Source organism: Osmerus mordax, chromosome 27 (assembly GCF_038355195.1).
Source record: "Osmerus mordax isolate fOsmMor3 chromosome 27, fOsmMor3.pri, whole genome shotgun sequence".
In the NCBI taxonomy this organism is placed as follows: domain Eukaryota; kingdom Metazoa; phylum Chordata; class Actinopteri; order Osmeriformes; family Osmeridae; genus Osmerus; species Osmerus mordax.
This window is the reverse complement of record NC_090076.1, coordinates 2393375-2412540: the sequence shown is the minus strand read 5'-3', so window position 1 is coordinate 2412540 and position 19166 is coordinate 2393375. Positions and strand designations below refer to the sequence as shown.

The window sequence follows — 19166 nt, the reverse complement described above, 5'->3', positions numbered from 1 at the left end:
TTTTTAAATACGTCAATGATACAGATCTGTACCAAATCTCAAGTCAATGAGATCTTTGGTTCAAGAGAAGAGGAATTTGTAAGGTTTTCCAAAATTATCACTGTACAGGAAAATCCATCATGGCGGACCTTATGGGTCCTTGAGGCTTTTTTGTTTCTCATGAAAAATGAGTCATGCACACCAAGTTTCAGAAGAATTGGAGCAATGGGGTGGAAATGCCATCACTTTGAAAATTGGACTTTTGGGCGTGGCCTGTGGCGCCCCCTATGGTCCGATGTGGCCCATATTTGGTGTGGGGGTACAAACTTGGATGTAGTATCAATGTGCCAAATTAGAAAATGTATGACTAGGGACTTTTTGAGATATTGGGGCGCAAGGAGAAGAAAAATAATAATAAATATAGCTGCAAGCAGCGATGCGGGTTCCTCCGCAAAATGGCAAAATATTATAAACATGTACACTATCGAAGATCGAGAGTTGGACAACAAGAGAGCAAAACTACTTAATGTTTGGCCAACAACAGGCTGAATGGGGATTTGAACTCATGAGCATAAGGTTACAAGTCAGTCTCTCTATCCTCTCTGCTACACACCAACTGTTGAGAATGTATGAATAGAAAGGGCAGAGTATTAGCTTTGGTCAATTTTGGGACAAAGGTTAAGAAACAGTTGACATTTCAAGGTGAAATTGCATGAAATTGTGCATGGTATTTCAGAATGATGTCATCCTGTTTAGCTAAACAGATAATCAAAATTATGACAAGCCAAAAGATAATGGCTGGATTCCAACCTACTACCTTATACTTTACAGGTCACCATCCCAGCCCATTGAGCTATTCTCAGTGTTGAATATTGTCATGTTCAGTTACTGTATACAAAAGTAAGCTGTTTCTCCTGTGGTAAGCATTGTTAGATTCAGCCAATGTTGAAACTGCTTGTACATTTCCTATAAAAATGGGACAACGGAATGACTGGGTTGCTGCTGTAAAGAAAAACTTACTCATAGTTTTTTTAAAAGGTTGTTTGGAGTGCCATAACTTGTCAAATTTCAAATCATGCCTAGCATCAGTGGGGATGTGTCCTGGCTTAGGTTACTGAAATGAATTTGTGCAACAGGCAAGGGATCCACCTGAACAATCAATTTACTTCATTAGAGATAGCCATTAGAGTTATCTCTACCATGCTTAGACTACAAGTAGCTAGCTACTGTGGTGAACCTGGCTTGTTTGGCAGTGGTTTACACAGTCTCACTAAACAGACGATCGGAGTGATGTGACGGGCTCAAATAAACACGCATTGCTATTGTAGTGAGGTCCGCAAGACCACACGGAGCCAACATCTTGCCACACCTGAAGAGTGATTCAATCACATCAGACAAACCTAATCAGCCCTTGTGACACCCTCAGTATGCTGATTACCCACCAAACGCCGATGCAAAGGAACCATAGAATTGGGGGGGGGGGGACCTCCCCAATCTACCTAATCAGCCCTCCTGCTAGCTTGCGAGCTTCAAAGGGCCTGATTTAGACAACACGTCTCCAGCGACCATTTGCTATCCGTTTCGGCGGCGATTTGAACAAAGAACATACCTTGATCAGAACTTTTGAGGAAAGTTCTTGAGACTTCACCTTTACCACAAGAGTACAAGGTTGAGAATTATGAGAGGGATATTTGTGTTATGTTTGTTACTTTGTTTTAGAATCAGAATCAGAATCAGAAAGGGATTTATTCGCCATGAAAGTTTGCACAGACAAGGAATTTGCTTTGGCAGGAAGGTGCATACAATAAACATATACCTAAAATTTAAATATATGGACTAACTATACTAAGGGTACATAAACTAGCAGTACTAAGTGGGATAAATATAAGTTGCCGTAAATTACAATATAAAAATACAAAAATACAAATATTACAAAAAATACAAATGTACAAGATACCATGTTGTGGTGCAGTGCAAAAGCAGTGTGTTTTAAGCAATAAGTCATTTGAGTCAGTGTGGTCCCTTGGCCTTGTTGAAGAGGCCAACAGCGGAAGGGAAGAAACTGTTTTTGTGGCGTGAGGTATTGGTCCTGATAGACCGCAGCCTTCTGCCGGAGGGGAGTGACTGAAACAGGGAGTGTCCAGGGTGGGAGGAGTCGGCCACAATCTTCCTCGCTCGCCTCAGGGTCCTCGAGGTGTGCAGGTCCTCGAGGGTAGGCAGATTGCAGCCAATCACCTTCTCAGCAGTACGGATGATACACTGCAGTCTGCTCTTGTCCTTGGCAGTGGCAGCAGCGTACCAGACGGTGATGGAGGAGGTGAGGATGGACTCAATGATGGCTGAGTAGAAGTGCACCATCATTGTCTTTGGCAGGTTGAACTTCTTCAGCTGCCGAAGGAAGTACATCCTCTGTTGTGCTTTCTTGATGAGGGAGCTGATGTTCAGTTCCCACTTGAGGTCCTGGGAGAGGATAGTGCCCAGGAAGCGGAAGGACTCCACAGTGTTGACTGGGGAGTCACACAGGGTGATGGGGGTGAGTGGGGCTGTGTTCCTCCTGAAGTCCACAACCATCTCCACTGTCTTAAGAGCATTGAGCTCTAAGTTGTTCTGGCTGCACCAGGTCACCAGGTTGGCCGCTTCCCACCTATAATCAGACTCGTCTCCACCAGAGATGAGCCCAATAAGGGTGGTGTCGTCCGCAAACTTCAGGAGTTTGACGGACGGATGACTGGAGGTGCAACTGTTGGTGTACAGGGAGAAGAGTAGAGGAGAAAGGACGCAGCCCTGAGGGGATCCGGTGCTGATGGACCGGGAGTCAGAGACTTGTGTTCCCAGCTTAACGCACTGCTTCCTGTCAGACAGGAAGTCTGTGATCCACCTGCAGGTGGAATCAGGCACGTTCAGCTGGGAGAGCTTGTCCTGAAGCAGGGCGGGGATGATGGTGTTGAAGGCAGAGCTGAAGTCCACAAACAGGATCCTGGCATAGGATGCTGGGGAGTCCAGGTGCTGTAGGGTGAAGTGGAGGGCCATGTTAACTGCATCGTCCACAGACCTGTTGGCTCTGTAGGCAAACTGCAGGGGGTCCAGTAGAGGGTCAGTGATGGATTTAAGGTGTGCCAGCACCAGGCGCTCGAAAGACTTCATTACCACAGAGGTCAGGGCGACGGGTCTGTAGTCATTATGTCCTGTTGGCCTTGGCTTTTTGGGCACAGGGATGATGGTGGAGGACTTGAGACAGGCTGGCACATGGCATGTCTCAAGGGAGGTGTTAAAGATGTGGGTAAACACCGGAGACAGCTGGTCAGCGCAGTGCTTGAGGGTGGCTGGAGAGACAGAGTCCGGCCCAGCTGCTTTGCGGGGGTTCTGCCTCTAATGTTGTTTTAATGTTGTGTTCACTGAAATCTTGATTCTAGTAACAACTCCTTCTTCCTGAAAGATAACCACGTCATTCTTGGTATCTACACAAAGCTATCATAATAAAACAATCAGTCAACTATATTTTGTAACTGTACCAAGATGTCCAGAACAATATTTGAACCATCGAATGAACCAGTCAGAGATCAGATCACACCTTTGGTAGGTGTGAAGGAAGGAGGGGGGAGTTGAGAACCCAGCTTCCCCCAATCCACATCTGACCCCAGACGGGTCCTCTCTCGAACTGTATAAAGCCCTAAAATGACCATCAATCTCTGACTCCAGCGAAACCGACCATGGCATGAACGCCATCAGGATTGGCGTTCCAAAGGACGTCGCCAAGCTTCTCCTGAGATTCAACTTCATAGTGAACGCGTCACTATCTGGACGTTTCAACAGAAGAACCAAAAACGCAATTCCAAATGCGACTTCACTGAGATCCCGCAGACTCAGTGACATGACCCAGCGCAGCCGCGCTGTGACTTCAGATTCTTCAAAAGGACCTTTGGCGCAAACCGCCCTCAACATCATTGATCAACCCCTGATCAAACGTAACTATGGCTAACGCTCTTTCCTCCTCGACATGGCATTGGCGTGAGCTCTGTTTATGATTTGTAAGGATGTAATCATTGACTGTACAATTTCTGTCTTTCTTTAAGTTAGACCATTTCATTCTGTTCATTGAAACCAATCTCTCATATCAAACCCATAATCCAACTTGTTCATAAGATCTGTTTACCTTACTTGAATAAATTCATTGTAAAGATATTTTGACGTGCGTGTTCACTGATGTTACGATTGGCTCTACACTTAGAACGAATTCATTCCTAAAGATGAGACTGATTATTACATATTAAACATAGGATTCCCTAATGTCCTAAACCAATATTAGGGTGGTGCCCCGAGACTTTATGATAAATTAAGTATTTCTATCTTTAAACGAGCAAATCCCGCTACACTATGTTTTACAACCGGAGGATTGATCGGAAGACTAGAAACTGTTTTGTCAGAATAAAAACTATCCCTCTGACTGGTTTTGAACCTACAAACCTTTGCTTACCAGCACAACATCTCAGCCAATTGAGCCATTCCCAGACATGGATTACACAAAGTTCAGTAACTGGATAATAAAATAAGCCGTTTCTCCAATGGCGAGCATTGTCAGATTTGGTCGAAGTTCAAACAGCTGTAATTCAGTCATATTTCGACATATCAAAGTGAAACTTTGCATGGTACTTCAGGGGCATGTCACCTTAAAGCATACTAAGTTTGAACCATCCTTCAAAAATGCATTTGATTTAGTGACACAAACATATTGAGGCAATGTGTACATTTACATAAATACACCACTTTCAGCCATTTTGTATTAGATTCAATTGTCTTAAGTAACATTTTTAAATACGTCAATGATACATATCTGTACGAAACCTCAAGTCAATTAGAGTTTTGGTTCAAGAGAAGAGGAATTTTTAAGGTTTTCCAAAATTATCACTGTACAGGAAAATCCATCATGGCGGACCTTATGGGTCCATGAGGCTTTTTTGTTCCGCATGAAAAATGAGGCATGCACACCAAGTTTCAGAAGAATTGGAGTAATGGGGTGGAAATGCCATCACTTTGAAAAGTGGACATTTGGGCGTGGCCTGTGGCGCCCCCTATGGTCTGATGTGGGCCAGTCTGTGTTTGGGCGGTATTTGTGGCATGTTGTATCAATATGCCAAATTTCAAAACTTTTTACTAATGTGTTCATGAGATAAATTACAATAATAATAATAATAAATATAGCTGCAAGCAGCGATGCAGGTTTCTCCGCAAAATGGCAAAATATTATTAACATGTAATGTAGAATTAATCTATGGCATTGCATACCATATCATTGTTGTTGAAACGTTTTCCATATGCATATATAATTATAATATTTTGAAGACTGATCAAATTATTTCAAAGATTATAAATGTGACCATTCATTAAATCTAAGGTGGAATGAAACCACCGCGCTAGTGGTTGTTTTGATTTCATTCTGCGAGTTTAGAAGTACAACAAGTGAGAAAATGACTGTGGTAATTGTTAAACAATGTCAATGCTGTTGCTGTATTTGGCTGTTCATTGAGATTGGGGAACAAAAAGTTGTCCACAATCAAGATACATAAATTTCCTATAAAAACAAGACATGGGGATGACCTGGTTTAGCCTGGCTGCCAGCCCAACTTCTCCCCGCCCACAAAAGAATTTGGTCGGGAAGTTGGGTCTGGAGGGTCTCGTATTGGGAACAACTACATAAAACCAGGATCTGGACGGACCAATGAAATTGCCAGGGCGGGCTTTACACGATGATGGACAGATGATCAACAGTAACGTAATCAACAACGTCACGAAAGAGCCCTTGTGTTGAATTCGTTTTCAACAAACAACATATTACGTTGCTCTGATTGGTTGTAGGTCTATCCAATTGAGCGAAGAGGCATTTGTTTTACGAGTTCGGTTGAAACAGGCCCCGTAGTCACAGCCCAACGGAGAGTTTTCAGACTCATATTCTGACTAGAATTATGAGTATGACAACGTCAGGCTAGACCTGGTTGCTGCTGTAAAGAATATATTACTCATAGTGCTTAGATTAGGTTGTTTGGGGTGCCATAACTCAACATAAGTCATGGAAGAGAATTTCAAATCATGCCTAGCATCAGTGGCCGTGTGTCCTAGCTTAGGTCACTGAAATAATTTGCGCAACAGGCAAGGGGTCCACCTCAATAATCAATATACTTCATTAGAGCTAACTCAGTTGTGAATCTAACACTACCATGTGTAGCTAGCTACTGTGGTGAACCTGGCTTGTGTTGCAGTGGTTTAAACAGTCTCGCTAAACAGATGTGTTGTGATGGGCTCAAATAAACACGCATTGCTATGTTTTACAACCGGAGGATTTATCGGGAGACTAGAAACCGTTTGGTCAGAATAAAAAATTAAAAACTATGCCTCTGAATGGTATTGAACCTTGATTACCAGCACAACATCTCAGCCAATTGAGCCATTCCCAGGCATGGAATACACAAAGTTCAATAACTGGATAATTAAAAAAAGCTGTTTCTCCAATGGCGAGCATTGTCAGATTTGGTCCAAGTTCAAACAGCTGTAATTCAGTCATATTTTGACATATCACGGTGAAACTTTGCATGGTACTTCAGAGGCATGTCACCTTAAAGCTTATTAGGTTTGAACCATCCTTCAAAAATACATTTGATTTAGTGACACAAACATATTGAGGCAATGTGTACATTTACATAAATACACCCATTTCAGCCATTTTGTACTGGATTCAATTGCCTTAAGTAACGTTTTTAAATACGTCAATGATACATATCTGTACCAAATTTCAAGTCAATTTCACCTTTGGTTCAAGAGAAGATGAATTTTGAAGGTTTTCCCAAATTATCACAGTACAGGAAAATCCATCATGGCGGACCTTATGGGTCCTTGAGGCTTTTTTGTTCCCCATGAAAAATGAGGCATGCACACCAAGTTTCAGAAGAATTGGAGCAATGGGGTGGAAATGCCATCACTTTGAAAATCGGACTTTTGGGCGTGGCCTGTGGCGCCCCCTATGGTCCGATGTGGCCCATATTTGGTGTGGGGGTACCCACTTGGATGTAGTATCAATGTGCCAAATTAGAAAATTTATGACCAGGGACTTTTTGAGATATTGGGGCGCAAGGAGAAAAATAATAATAAGAATAAGAATACCAACAATAACAATAGGTTCCCTCCTACCGGAGGAACGCTAATAATAATAATAAGAATACTAACAAAAACAATAGGTTCCCTCCTACTGGAGGAATCCTAATAAGAATAAGAATACTAACAAAAACAATAGGTTCCCTCCTACCGGAGGAACCCTAATAATAATAAGAAGAATACTAACAAAAACAATAGGTTCCCTCCTACCGGAGGAACCCTAATAAGAATACTAACAAAAATAATAGGTTCCCTCCTACCGGAGGAAAACTAATAATACCACCAATTCCAATAGAGTTCCTCCTGACGGAGGAATCCTAATTATGCACCGTTTGGCCATGTTAACAAAAACATTCAAAAGACTTGTAATACATTTTTTGTTTGTCTTAATGTAAGTAATCTACTCAGTAATTTTCATTTCATTTTTTGGCGATATCTAAAAGTTAAAAACTTTAGCCTATTCACATGAGAAAAAGAATGAATAGGCTATATTTGGGTCTTTTTCGAAACTTTGCCCTAATGGAAATCTACTGGCTTTTCTTTCCCTTACTCAGGACATATTGAGGATACAAAATCAGTTGAGTTTGCTTCTGTTGCAATTTGTCGTAGGTTTACCCCCATTTAAATGACTGGACTAACATTATAAGTGTGCAAGATATTACCATATTAAAACAATATGACTATGAATACATTGAACTCGGTTTTTTTCTAGAAAACCATATCATGGTCACATAGCAGCATCACTCAGATGCTAGTGTAGTAATATGGCTATAAGCCTTATATTTAACAGTTAATAATATATATATATAACTGTTTTATATAAGGCTATATGAACTGTTTAAGAAAAAGCTTTTGTTTCATGATAGATGCAAAAATTGGCTTTACAAGCTGTGTATTGCACAGATCATAACTGTTACCAAGCATTAATATGATTCTGTATAACAAGGCTTTTTCTCCTTGTATAACAACACATCTTACCTTGAAGGCATAGTAAAATGGGAACCAGTAGAGGAAAATATCTGAGAAGAATTCACCCAGACTGAAGATTCCGTAGACCACCCAATACGTCAACCATTTTGTGTCATCCTCTTTGTTTTCGCTTTCAATGGCTTTAATTCTACAAAGAAATGGTAGAAACAGCAACCAAAACTGTGTTATTTTTACACTAAATTCTGGGTAGTCTACATTGCTACAGGCACCAGTCACACTCGCTAATTGCAAGCAAATTTTGCCACTGTGTCATTGAGCGACAATCAAATGGTGTCCATGTTCATCTCTTTCCACCATTCCTTTATGTTGTCAAATGTTCCTAGCTATCAAAGAACATATAGTTAGTAAGCTATTACTACATTTGTATAAACAGCATGAACATCTATCCAATGCTATCCAATTACATCCAGAGACTTTTGGTCTGTACCCGTTGATAACTCCCCATGGAAATCAAAATGAACTGAGAGGTTTCAGACTATAACAGATTTGCCTCCTTTTAAGGTTTTATGAAAATTATGTAAAGTGTCCGTTCTGTTTATATATTCTGTGTCGTGAAGAAGTGTGCTGCATGGCAGGGCACTGGTCTCATACATTGTCCACAGACATACTTGATAAAGGAACCAACATGTCATTTTGTAATTTGGGGGAACAATCCTTTTAAGTGACTGAAGATGAATATGTTCCCTGTCTGGATTGGATGGGGTGGTAAAGTCTGTCGTAGCTGCTCTGGATCCCTGTGTTTTGCCTGTCTGACCCATCAATTAATTGGTGGCGAAGCGGCGAAGCCACCTTTAGTGTTTCTACCTATTCTTATTATTGGGTGTGCTTTGCCTTCGGCAAGGGCACAACCTTTGTTCTCTCACATATATATTTATTGTTTCTCGTTTCTTTTCGCACCCCTAAGCATCCGTCAATATTTGGACTACATAGAAAACGTCGGTGTCAAAAGTTTCGTCTTGGTAGCGATTGAGTTGCGTGTATTTTTATTTACGTTGCGTTGCACGGTTTAAGTAGAAATTAAGTTTTTGTGGCGAAAAGTGAAGCTAACGGTGGCTAACTTGCTAGCCACAGTCAATGACGCTACTTACGTCAAGAAAACTCGCGTGACTACCTCTAGCAGAACATTAGTTTAGCAGCTTGTTAACTTCTGGGAGATAGCTAGGCTAACTGCTTTACTGCAGCTGCAGAAACGCCACAAGCAAAGAGGCCAGGGTGATAACTATTTACTCATTTTACTTTGTGATGTGAAACACAATTGTGAAATGTAATGTACAATATTAGCTGATATTATTAAGGAAGTAGGCCCACGTCTACTTTCGGAAACGGTAGTCTACTATTTCACTGAAGCATTAGCATCATGACATTAGCCTCTGTTGCCCAGGCAACACATACTACAGTGGTCTATGATGCATCTATTTTCAATCGTTAAAATAAACATTCCTCACAAATAAATTTTCGTTGTAGGATTTATTATGACATTACATTACAAGTAAACGATTTGTTGGTGAAATTATCCTTACCTGTGGTTTCAAACCAGTGTTGCTCATTGCAACGCTGTAGCCTACGCGAGACACTACAAAAACATCTACACAGCTGTTTAGGAAGTCAAACGGCGACAGAACATGTTCGGCACTCCCCTTACTTAAATCAAAAGTCTATCTAACTACTAACCTGAACTTCATTGCCACAGCCTAAACTTTGTCAATCTGTTCATGAAAATAATTAATTTCAGCCTAAACCGTACAACGGAACGTTAAATCCAATTCAACCAACGCAATCGCTACCAAGACGAACACAGCAGTAGTCTCGTACTGTACTGTAGTAGTACAATTTACCGGGGCAGCTTCTCCACACAGGGCTATATCGCATTTTGCGTTGTTACTGACAATGATCGCTACCAGTGAGCTTTTTATGAAAGCGAATTTTCACTAATTAAAGTGCCATCACTTTTAAAATGGAAATTGTTTTCGTGGCCTGTAGCGCCACCTATGGGCCTGACCATTTGTGGTGTTACGTGTGGCCTATAGTTTCAGTGTGCCAAAATGCGGAAAACTTTTTACCAATGGGATACCAAATCAGAAATGCAATACCACCAAGATCCACAAGGGCCTTTGCTTCAAGCCAAGGAGTGGTTGGGGCTAGGGGTGGGGGCTAGGCCACCCTTTCCAGAAAGCCTTGGATGTGTGTGTGACTCCCCAAGCTTGCGTGTGTGTCTGAGGCCTAGATGAGTCAGTGAAGATTTGGTGCCCACGCGCGTAAGGGGACATTTTGGCCTGATGGGGTCAAAATGCCATCCTTTTGAAATTGACAACTTTGAGGTGTGGTCTATAGGGCCACCTATGCTCTGGTCAGGCCCATGCTTTTTTATAAGTGTAAGTCTAGTCTTTAGTTTCACTATGCAAAAGAAAGGGAAAACATGACCAAGCTGTGTTTGGTTGATTAAACTTCACCGGCGGATTTTTAAAAGGCAAAAAGTGACGTTTGGATTGTTAGCGATTAGAAGGTGTATTATCAGGGTGGTTTCATCCTTGTCATTTGATTCCATTGAGTTTCAGAGGGTCACAGACAACTTTGACATCTAAACGTCCAGTGTTTGATGTATCCAGTGGCTGATGTGTTGATAGAGTTGTGCTAAATTGATTGGGATGTTGGCCTGTGTGGAAACACTAAGGGAAAACATGACATAAAAACATGCACAAATGTACACTTTGTACAAGTATTGTGTGCAAAGTGTGTAAAATGTGTAATAGGTGAACTATGCTCAGCACTAATCTGATGAGGTGTTTCATGAAGAAAATGCGTAAGAAATGTTCTGTAAAGGTTGATTACCGATGATTATTAGTGGTGTCTTGCTTCCAACTCTTTTTTTAGACAACCCATTCATTTAGAGCAGATAAACATCTAAAACATGCAAGCTAGTAGACCCTAAAATTCAGATTGAGAGAGGTTGATGTAGAGGGAGTATAACTTAGCTGACAAACTTGAATGAGTATTTAATTTGTTTGATGTGCAAGGCAACTAAACACCTCTTTATGGGAAAATTAAAAAGTAAAAACAAACATTATGGAGATCCATAATTACTGAAGAGCTCTGGCAGTAGTGCAATGATTTGAAAATGGTTTACTACATCAGAACTTGATGACTAACTTGTTGTTTTAATTAGATTGAGTAAAAAATAAAGAAGCCAATGACAAAAGGCTCTCACAAGCAAGTTAGCAATGGATAGTAGCTTACTTGTGCTTTCCAATCATTTTCTAGTTTTGATAGCTGTTTTCAAGACTTGTCCTGTTTAAAAAGCATCAAACTCCAGCCTGCTGTTTATATGCCTTGGTTCTATGAGAAGCCTTTCAAAAATCTGTAAGTCACATTCACTGTTTACCATTCTCCTTAGAAATTGAGGCAAACTGACCATCAACATCCTCAAACACCTGAATGGCATCCATGGGCTCATAACTGCTCATCTCTAAATGTAACTGTGTTTCCTCCGTATACATGTAAACACCACTGTGATTTCCCCACTGTGATTTCCCACACTGACAATAAGACCAACATTTGTCTAACATAACTCTTACAATAACTTTGACCAGTGCATTAAGACAAGCATCTTATTGACAGTGTGGGAAATACCGTTTACATGTACACAGGGTGTAATGTATTGTGCTATAACATGTATATTACATAATGATGTAATTGGTATGTGGATACAAGAAAGTATGTATGTGGTATGTAATAAGATGGCTCAATAAAATAAGTCAAGTTCTGTTGTCGTCTGGCTCATGAAACCGTTCTGACAGTAGCCTATGGCCAATATTCTCAACAGGAGATTGAGAGTAATAGCCCAAAAAAGAACGTGGCAGCAATTGAAAATTGTACGATAAAATTCAAAACACTGAAGAAGGCCATGGTTAATTGCACTTGATGTGGGCTAATAATGTTTTTGTCCACATCTTGAACAAAATTCATAAATTACTTCAAAATAACTTTGCCACGCACATTTATTAACTGATAGGCTAAATGCTGAGCTTTAAGATAAAATGGAAGATAACCATGACTAAAATGGGAAATCACTGAAATAAGTAATATTGCACAGATCCAGCACAAACATTTAAATCAGAAGGTGACCCAAACTGTAGCACACTTTGCTTGGCAGAACAGTCATTTAAAATTGCTCAGCATGACTAAGAATATATCATTATTATATTACGCGTGCATATTTAATCCAAATCCAATTATTACTATTCTGGCTGATAGTGTATGGACAGCTGCCCAATATTTCCAATTAACAGTCTGCCTCCACAGATCCAGAGTGGGCTTGGAAAGTGGCAGACTGTGGCTGTTTATTCCCTTTGTGTGTATTGGAACAAAACAAAAAAAGGGAGGAAAAAAAGCAAATTGGACATAATGTCACACAAAATTCCAAATATGGGCTGGTCAAAATTCTTGCCACCCTTTCAAAATTGTGGATAAATAAGATTGTTTCAAGCATGTGATGCTCCTTTAAACTCATCTGGGGCAAGTAACAGGTGTGGGCAATATAAAAATCACACCTGAAAGCAGATATAAAGGAGAGAAGTTCACATAGGCTTTGCATTGTGTGTGCCACACTAAGCATGGACAACAGAAAGAGTAGAAGAGAACTGTCTGAGGACTTGAGAACCAAAATTGTGGAAAAATATCAACAATCTCAAGGTTACATTACATTACATTACATTTATTCATTTAGCAGACGCTTTTATCCAAAGCGACTTCCAAGAGAGAGCTTTACAAAGTGCATAGGTCACTGATCATAACAACAAGATAGCCAAAAAACATTGCGAGTAGCCAAAACATGAAGCACACATTGTGAACAACCAAAGAAAGTGCCAAAGGGAAGAACCATAAGAGCATGTAGTTAAACAAGTTACAATTAAACAACATGAACCGCTATAAGTGCAAGTGTACCTGTGGAAAAAAGCAAGCAACAGTAATAAAAACAATATATCACAGCGAGAACAAAAATTTAAAACAGTTACCACTAACCACAAGAGCAACAAGTCTCTAAGCAAGAGTCATTGTGATCCTTGAGGAAACTAACATCGGGTCAAGCGAACCATTCCTAAGTACCGTTGTACTCCCGGAAAACAAGTGCGTCTTGAGCCTTTTCTTGAAGGTGGAGAGACAGTCAGTATCTCTGATGGAGGTGGGGAGTTGATTCCACCACTGGGGGGCCAGACAGGAGAAGAGCTTGTGTTGGGACCGGGCGGTCTTGAGCGGTGGGACCACCAGGCGGTTGTCTGAAGAAGACCGTAGGTGACGGGTGGGGGTGTAAGGCTGCAGGAGAGACTTGATGTAGACGGGTGCAGTCCCGTTCACTGCTCGGAAGGTCAATACCAGGGTCTTGAATCTGATACGGGCCATGATAGGTAGCCAGTGGAGAGAGATGAGGAGCGGGGTAACATGGGAGCGTCTGGGTAGATTGTAGACCAGGCGGGCCGCTGCGTTCTGAATCCTCTGAAGAGGGCGGGTTGCACATGCTGGGAGACCAGCGAGCAGCGAGTTGCAATAGTCCAACTTGGAGAGGACAAGTGCTTGGACTAGCAGCTGGGTGGAGTGCTCAGACAAGTATCTCCTGATCTTCCGGATGTGGTAGAGGGTGAATCTACACGACCGGGAGACCGCAGCAATGTGGGCCGTGAGGGAGAGCTCGTCGTCCATGGTAACCCCAAGGTTCCTGGCAGAGGATGACGGGGTCACCGTCGCAGATCCCAGGGTGATTGAGAGATGGAGGGTTTAGCCGGGATGATGAGAAGTTCTGTTTTGGCGAGGTTCAGCTGGAGGTGGTGCTCGGTCATCCAGGCGGAGATGTCTGTGAGGCAGGCCTCAATCCTAGCTGAGATCCCCGGATCGGTCGGGGGGAACGACAGGTACAGCTGCGTGTCGTCAGCGTAGCAGTGGTAGGAGAATCCATGGGAGGTGATGATTGGTCCAAGTGAGGTGGTGTACAGAGAGAAGAGGAGGGGTCCAAGGACGGAGCCCTGTGGGACACCAGTGGAGAGCTGGCGAGGTCCTGACAGTTTGCCTCCCCAGGAAACCTGGTAGGATCTTCCCGACAGGTAGGATGAGATCCACTGGAGTGCAGTGCCAGTGATGCCCATCTCAGAAAGTTACAAGTCCATCTCCAGAGATCTAGATTTGCCTTTGTCCACAGTGCGCAACATTATCAAGAAGTTTGCAACCCATGGCACTCTCTGGGCGTGGACGGAAGAGAAAAATTGATGAAAGGTTGCAACGCAGGATAGTCCGGATGGTGGCAGCCAAGTAGCCAAGCAGCCCCAAACAAGTTCCAAAGAAATTCAAGCTGTCCTGCAGGCTCAGGGAGCATCAGTGTCAGCGCGAACTATCCGTCGACATTTAAATGAAATGAAACGCTATGGCAGGAGACCCAGGAGGACCCCACTGCTGACACAGAGACACATAAAAGCAAGACTACAGTTTGCCAAAATGTACTTGAGTAAGCCAAGATCCTTCTGGGAAAACGTCTTGTGGACAGATGAGACCAAGATAGAGCTTTTTGGTAAAGCACATCATTCTACTGTTTACCGAAAATGGAATGAGGCCTACAAAGAAAAGAACACAGTACCTACAGTGAAATATGGTGGAGGTTCAATTATGTTTTGGGGTTGTTTTTCTGCCTCTGGCACTGGGTGCCTTGAATGTGTGCAAGGCATCATGAAATCTGAGGATTACCAAAGGATTTTGGGTCGCACTGTACAGCCCAGTGTCAGAAAGCTGGGTTTGCGTCCGAGATCTTGGGTCTTCCAGCAGGACAATGACCCCAAACATATGTCAAAAAGCACCCAGAAATGGATGGCGACAAAGCGCTGGAGAGTTCTAAAGTGGCCAGCAAAGAGTCCAGATCTAAATCCCATTGAACACCTGTGGAGAGATTATAAAATTGCTGTTGGGAAAAGGCACCCTTCCAATAAGAGATACCTGGAGCAGTTTGCAAAGTAAGAGTGGTCCAAAATTCCAGATGAGAGGTGAGAACCTTATTGATGGTTATAGGAAGCGACTGATTTCAGTTATTTTTTCCAAAGGGTGTGTAACCAAATATTAAGTTAAGGGTGGCAAGAATTTTGACCAGCCCATTTTGGGAGTTTTGTGTGACATTATGTCCAATTTGCTTTTTGTCATCCCTTTTTTTGTTTTGTTCCAATACACACAAAGGCAATAAACGTGTATAGCAAAACATGTGTTACTGCAATACTTTTTCTGAGAAATACTTGATTTTCTGGAAAGATTTCTGGGGTGCCAACAATTTCGGCCATGACTGTATACTGGTCAGGGAAGCATTACTTCTGTCTATGAAGACCCTTGGGGCTGGTGGGATAAACGCTCTTTGTATAATCTGAGCACCTTCATCCACAGGGTTGTCAAAGAACGCAAACGCCATAATTGATTGTAACTTGTCTAGACGCTCTGCTTAGTTTCTAAGGCCTTATTTTATGTCAATTAACCAATGGCTTTTGAAAACATTACATTATTTCTTAACGTGTTTATTTAAATTAATACATTCTGTAACACTTGATTTCGATGGAAACTGTTTCAACAGATATGCAGTTGTGCATTCAACTAACTGTCTGTAGACTTTCAGGTGCATTTCAAGTGTTGATCTACAGATTTTACTGAATGTGTCTGCTGACTTTCAAAGCTTGTTTTCAACAGGTCATAAACCAATATTCAACTAACTGTCTGTAGATTGTGTGTTGCATTTTGATTGTCCAACTGTTGGAACACTATAAGCTGTAAGCAGCTACTCAGTATCATGTAAACAATGTATCAGTTGACATTCTACACAGTTTCAACAGACAAGTACCATACATTCAACTAACTGTCTGTAGATTATCATATGAATTTCAAAGGTTGATCTACAGACTTTACAAAATGTCTGCTGACTGAGAGGATACTGTCCTCACCTCAGCTTCAGTGCCACCCACACCGGTGATGTCCACAAACACCGCAACACATACTGATACCAATACCCCTGGGATTGGGTGTGCTAAGACTTTTGTGCATGAAGTGAAACTTGATCCTACCATCAGACCGGTGCGCCAGAAGCTGCGGCGCTTGCCTTTTGCCGTTAGAGAAAGCGTCTCTGCCAAGCTGAATCGCCCGTTGAATGCAGGCGTCATAGAGAAGATCGATGCCTCTGCCTGGGTGTCCCCCATTGTGGTCACAGCAAAGAAAAATGGTGGAATCCGGATGTGTACTGATCTCCGGGAACCGAACAAGGCGGTGGTAATCGACAGCTATCCGCTGCCCCACATCGACGAAATGCTTGCCAACCTGCGAGGTGCTAAGGTATTTTCTACCATTGATCTTGCCAATGCATACTACCAGTTGCCCCTCCATGAGGACAGTAGAGACATTACTCTAGCTAGTACGCTCTCAACGAAGGCAGTCACATTTTCTTTCCCTCTCCTCCCCCTGACTTTCCCTGCTTGCTTCCCTGCTTGGATTCTATCATATTGTTTAGTTATTCACAGAGAAATGCTCTGAAGTTTCAATCATTTGGATAGTTTTTGAAGATATTACTCAAAATCAAATACTACAAAAAGGAACAACCTGAGAGGACTGAAGCCCAAGGAGAACAGAAGTATTTTGGGCTGCCCTCCAAGACTGACCACAGGCAAGCAAACTAAAGCTTGTTCCCTGTAGAACTATGGCTTGTAATGACTGCAAACAACTTACTCAGAGGATAGTCGAACTGGAGCTAAGAGTCAGAACCCTCTTAGATATCAGAGAGACCGAAGACTTCATAGATTCCATGCTACCTAGCCCGGAGGCTAAGCTACCTGCCAATGAGCCACCCTTGGAACCAGCTTTCTCTCCACCGGCCGTTGGACCGGATGAGTCATGGCCTGCTCTCGGCGCTAAACCAAAGAGGCCTAGCGCCGCTTCTACCTTCATCAGAGATGGGACTGTCACCAAGGTTAAACAGCAAAAAAAAGCAAGGCAGAAACTCTTCCCGCATCACCTCTCCTCCTGTCACACTCAGAAACAGTTTCGAACCACTGGGAACTTTCTCTCCCTTGTGTGTGGAATCCAAGGCGAAAAAGGCACAGGAGTGCTAGCCACGCAGCTAACAAACATGAAGGGCCCAGATCGCCGACACACCATGATGGTAGCTACTACACACATGCAAATCCAACACATCATCGTGTGCTGCGACCGGGAGTCCCCCATTTCACTCCAAGCCCCTCTCGGACCACTCGGGGCGCTGTTCGACCCCCTATCAAGCCTAATCAGACAACAATATCACAGGATTATCAAGATCCAAGGTATGCTAAGACTACCCACAGCCCATCAACACTTAGAGGAGCTAGCACTATAGAATCTACTGCTAGCACTAACGCAGTGTCTAACCTTGGTCTAGCACAAGGTCCTATCATTGCTAACCCAAGAAGAACTGGCCCCGCAGCTACTGATAAGGCAAACGTTAGAAATGCACACACAACACCACATATGGCCACTATCTTGATTGGAGATGCCATGACAGCACATGTTAAACTGGCAAAGACAGAAAATATTTGTCTTAGCAACACATCTGTCGAGGAACTGTCCTCAGAGGTACAAACAATCTTCAACAATAAACCAAACAACCCTAAGATTATCATCCACACTGGCTCGTTTGATATCCTACACAAGAAAACTGGCACTGAGATACTTAAAAAACATTTCACCCAGCTACTGAACACACTTAACAGATATCAAGATGTATTCATCAGTGGACCAATTGCATGCTTTCGCAGAGGAAAAGAAGCCTTCAGTCGACTACTATCTTTCAACACATGGCTGGCATCTGTCTGTCTGACACACAAACTGAGATTTATCGATAACTTCAATGTGTTCTGGAACTGTGCAGACCGTTTTCAAGCTGACGGACTCCACCCAAACCGTAGAGGATCTCGACTACTAACAGCAAACATCAATCACGTGCTCCTGACCACAAATCAAGCTTCTCTCCCTATCCCTGTTGTGTCTAAGCTGACTGACGCATCCCAAACAACCTCCCATGGAACAGAACAGAACATTCAAACAGCCTCCTGCAAGGACATGGGCCCTGCACAGATCTGCACCCCCCGGATGAATTCCCTTGTGATGGAACAGCTCAGTGACAGAGACTTTCCCAAAGAAAAGCTACGCTAGGACAGCCACCATGCTACTTCATTGGACATACCGGTCATCATCACAAACAGAAAATGGCATGGTAAAATGCATGGTTACAAACCTGAAACTAGTGTTAGAAGTCACAGAACTATCCATATTCTTCAAACAGATTTATCTACCCCTGTTTTATCTGTTAATACCCCACAGATGAAACTGGCCCTTCTAAATGTTAGATCACTAAATAACAAAACATTCCTAGTTAATGATCTGGTCAAAGAAAACAACTTAGACTGCATCTGTCTAACAGAAACCTGGCTAAACAATGACACGGCAACAGCAACTTTGATAGAAGCGTGTCCGCCTGATTACAACTTTCACCAAGTTTCAAGGACATCAAAAAAAGGTGAAGGAGTCGCAGCTATTTTCTCCTCTAAACTGTTGTTCAAAATCACTGAGCTAGGTGAATTCACATCATATGAATATCTTGCTATAGAGATCAAAACCGAATCAATACTTTTTGTTATTATATATCGGCCACCCAAGCACTCGCCAATATTCATACAAGAATTCTCTGAACTATTATCACTATGTGTCACTAGATATGACAAAGTAGTTTTAAACGGAGACTTAAATATCCAAGTAAATAAAAAAGCAGACCCAAGAACTATTGAGCTCTTAAATCTCCTTGACAGTTTCAATCTAACTCAACACATAACAGACCCAACACACCGGCACGGAAACACACTAGATCTAGTGATAACAACTGGACTAAATATCAATAATATTTCAATAACTGATCTACCCCTCTAAGACCATCATTATATATTTTTTAATGTGGAAATTATCCTAACAAAAACCAAAAAAGAATTCTTAGTCCATAGAAGATATTTAGACGATACAGCTAT

General features: G+C 42.2%; 1 protein-coding gene across 2 annotated transcripts in view; it reads right to left on the bottom strand.

Annotated features, from left to right (window-relative positions):
• Positions 1-19166, bottom strand: part of reep6 (receptor accessory protein 6) — a 74122-nt gene that overhangs the window by 47139 nt on the left and 7817 nt on the right. For both annotated transcript variants that reach the window (XM_067230464.1, XM_067230463.1), the window contains exon 3: positions 8101-8239. In XM_067230464.1, the coding sequence (XP_067086565.1) occupies positions 8101-8239 (139 nt within the window). The remainder of the gene's footprint in view (positions 1-8100; positions 8240-19166) is intronic.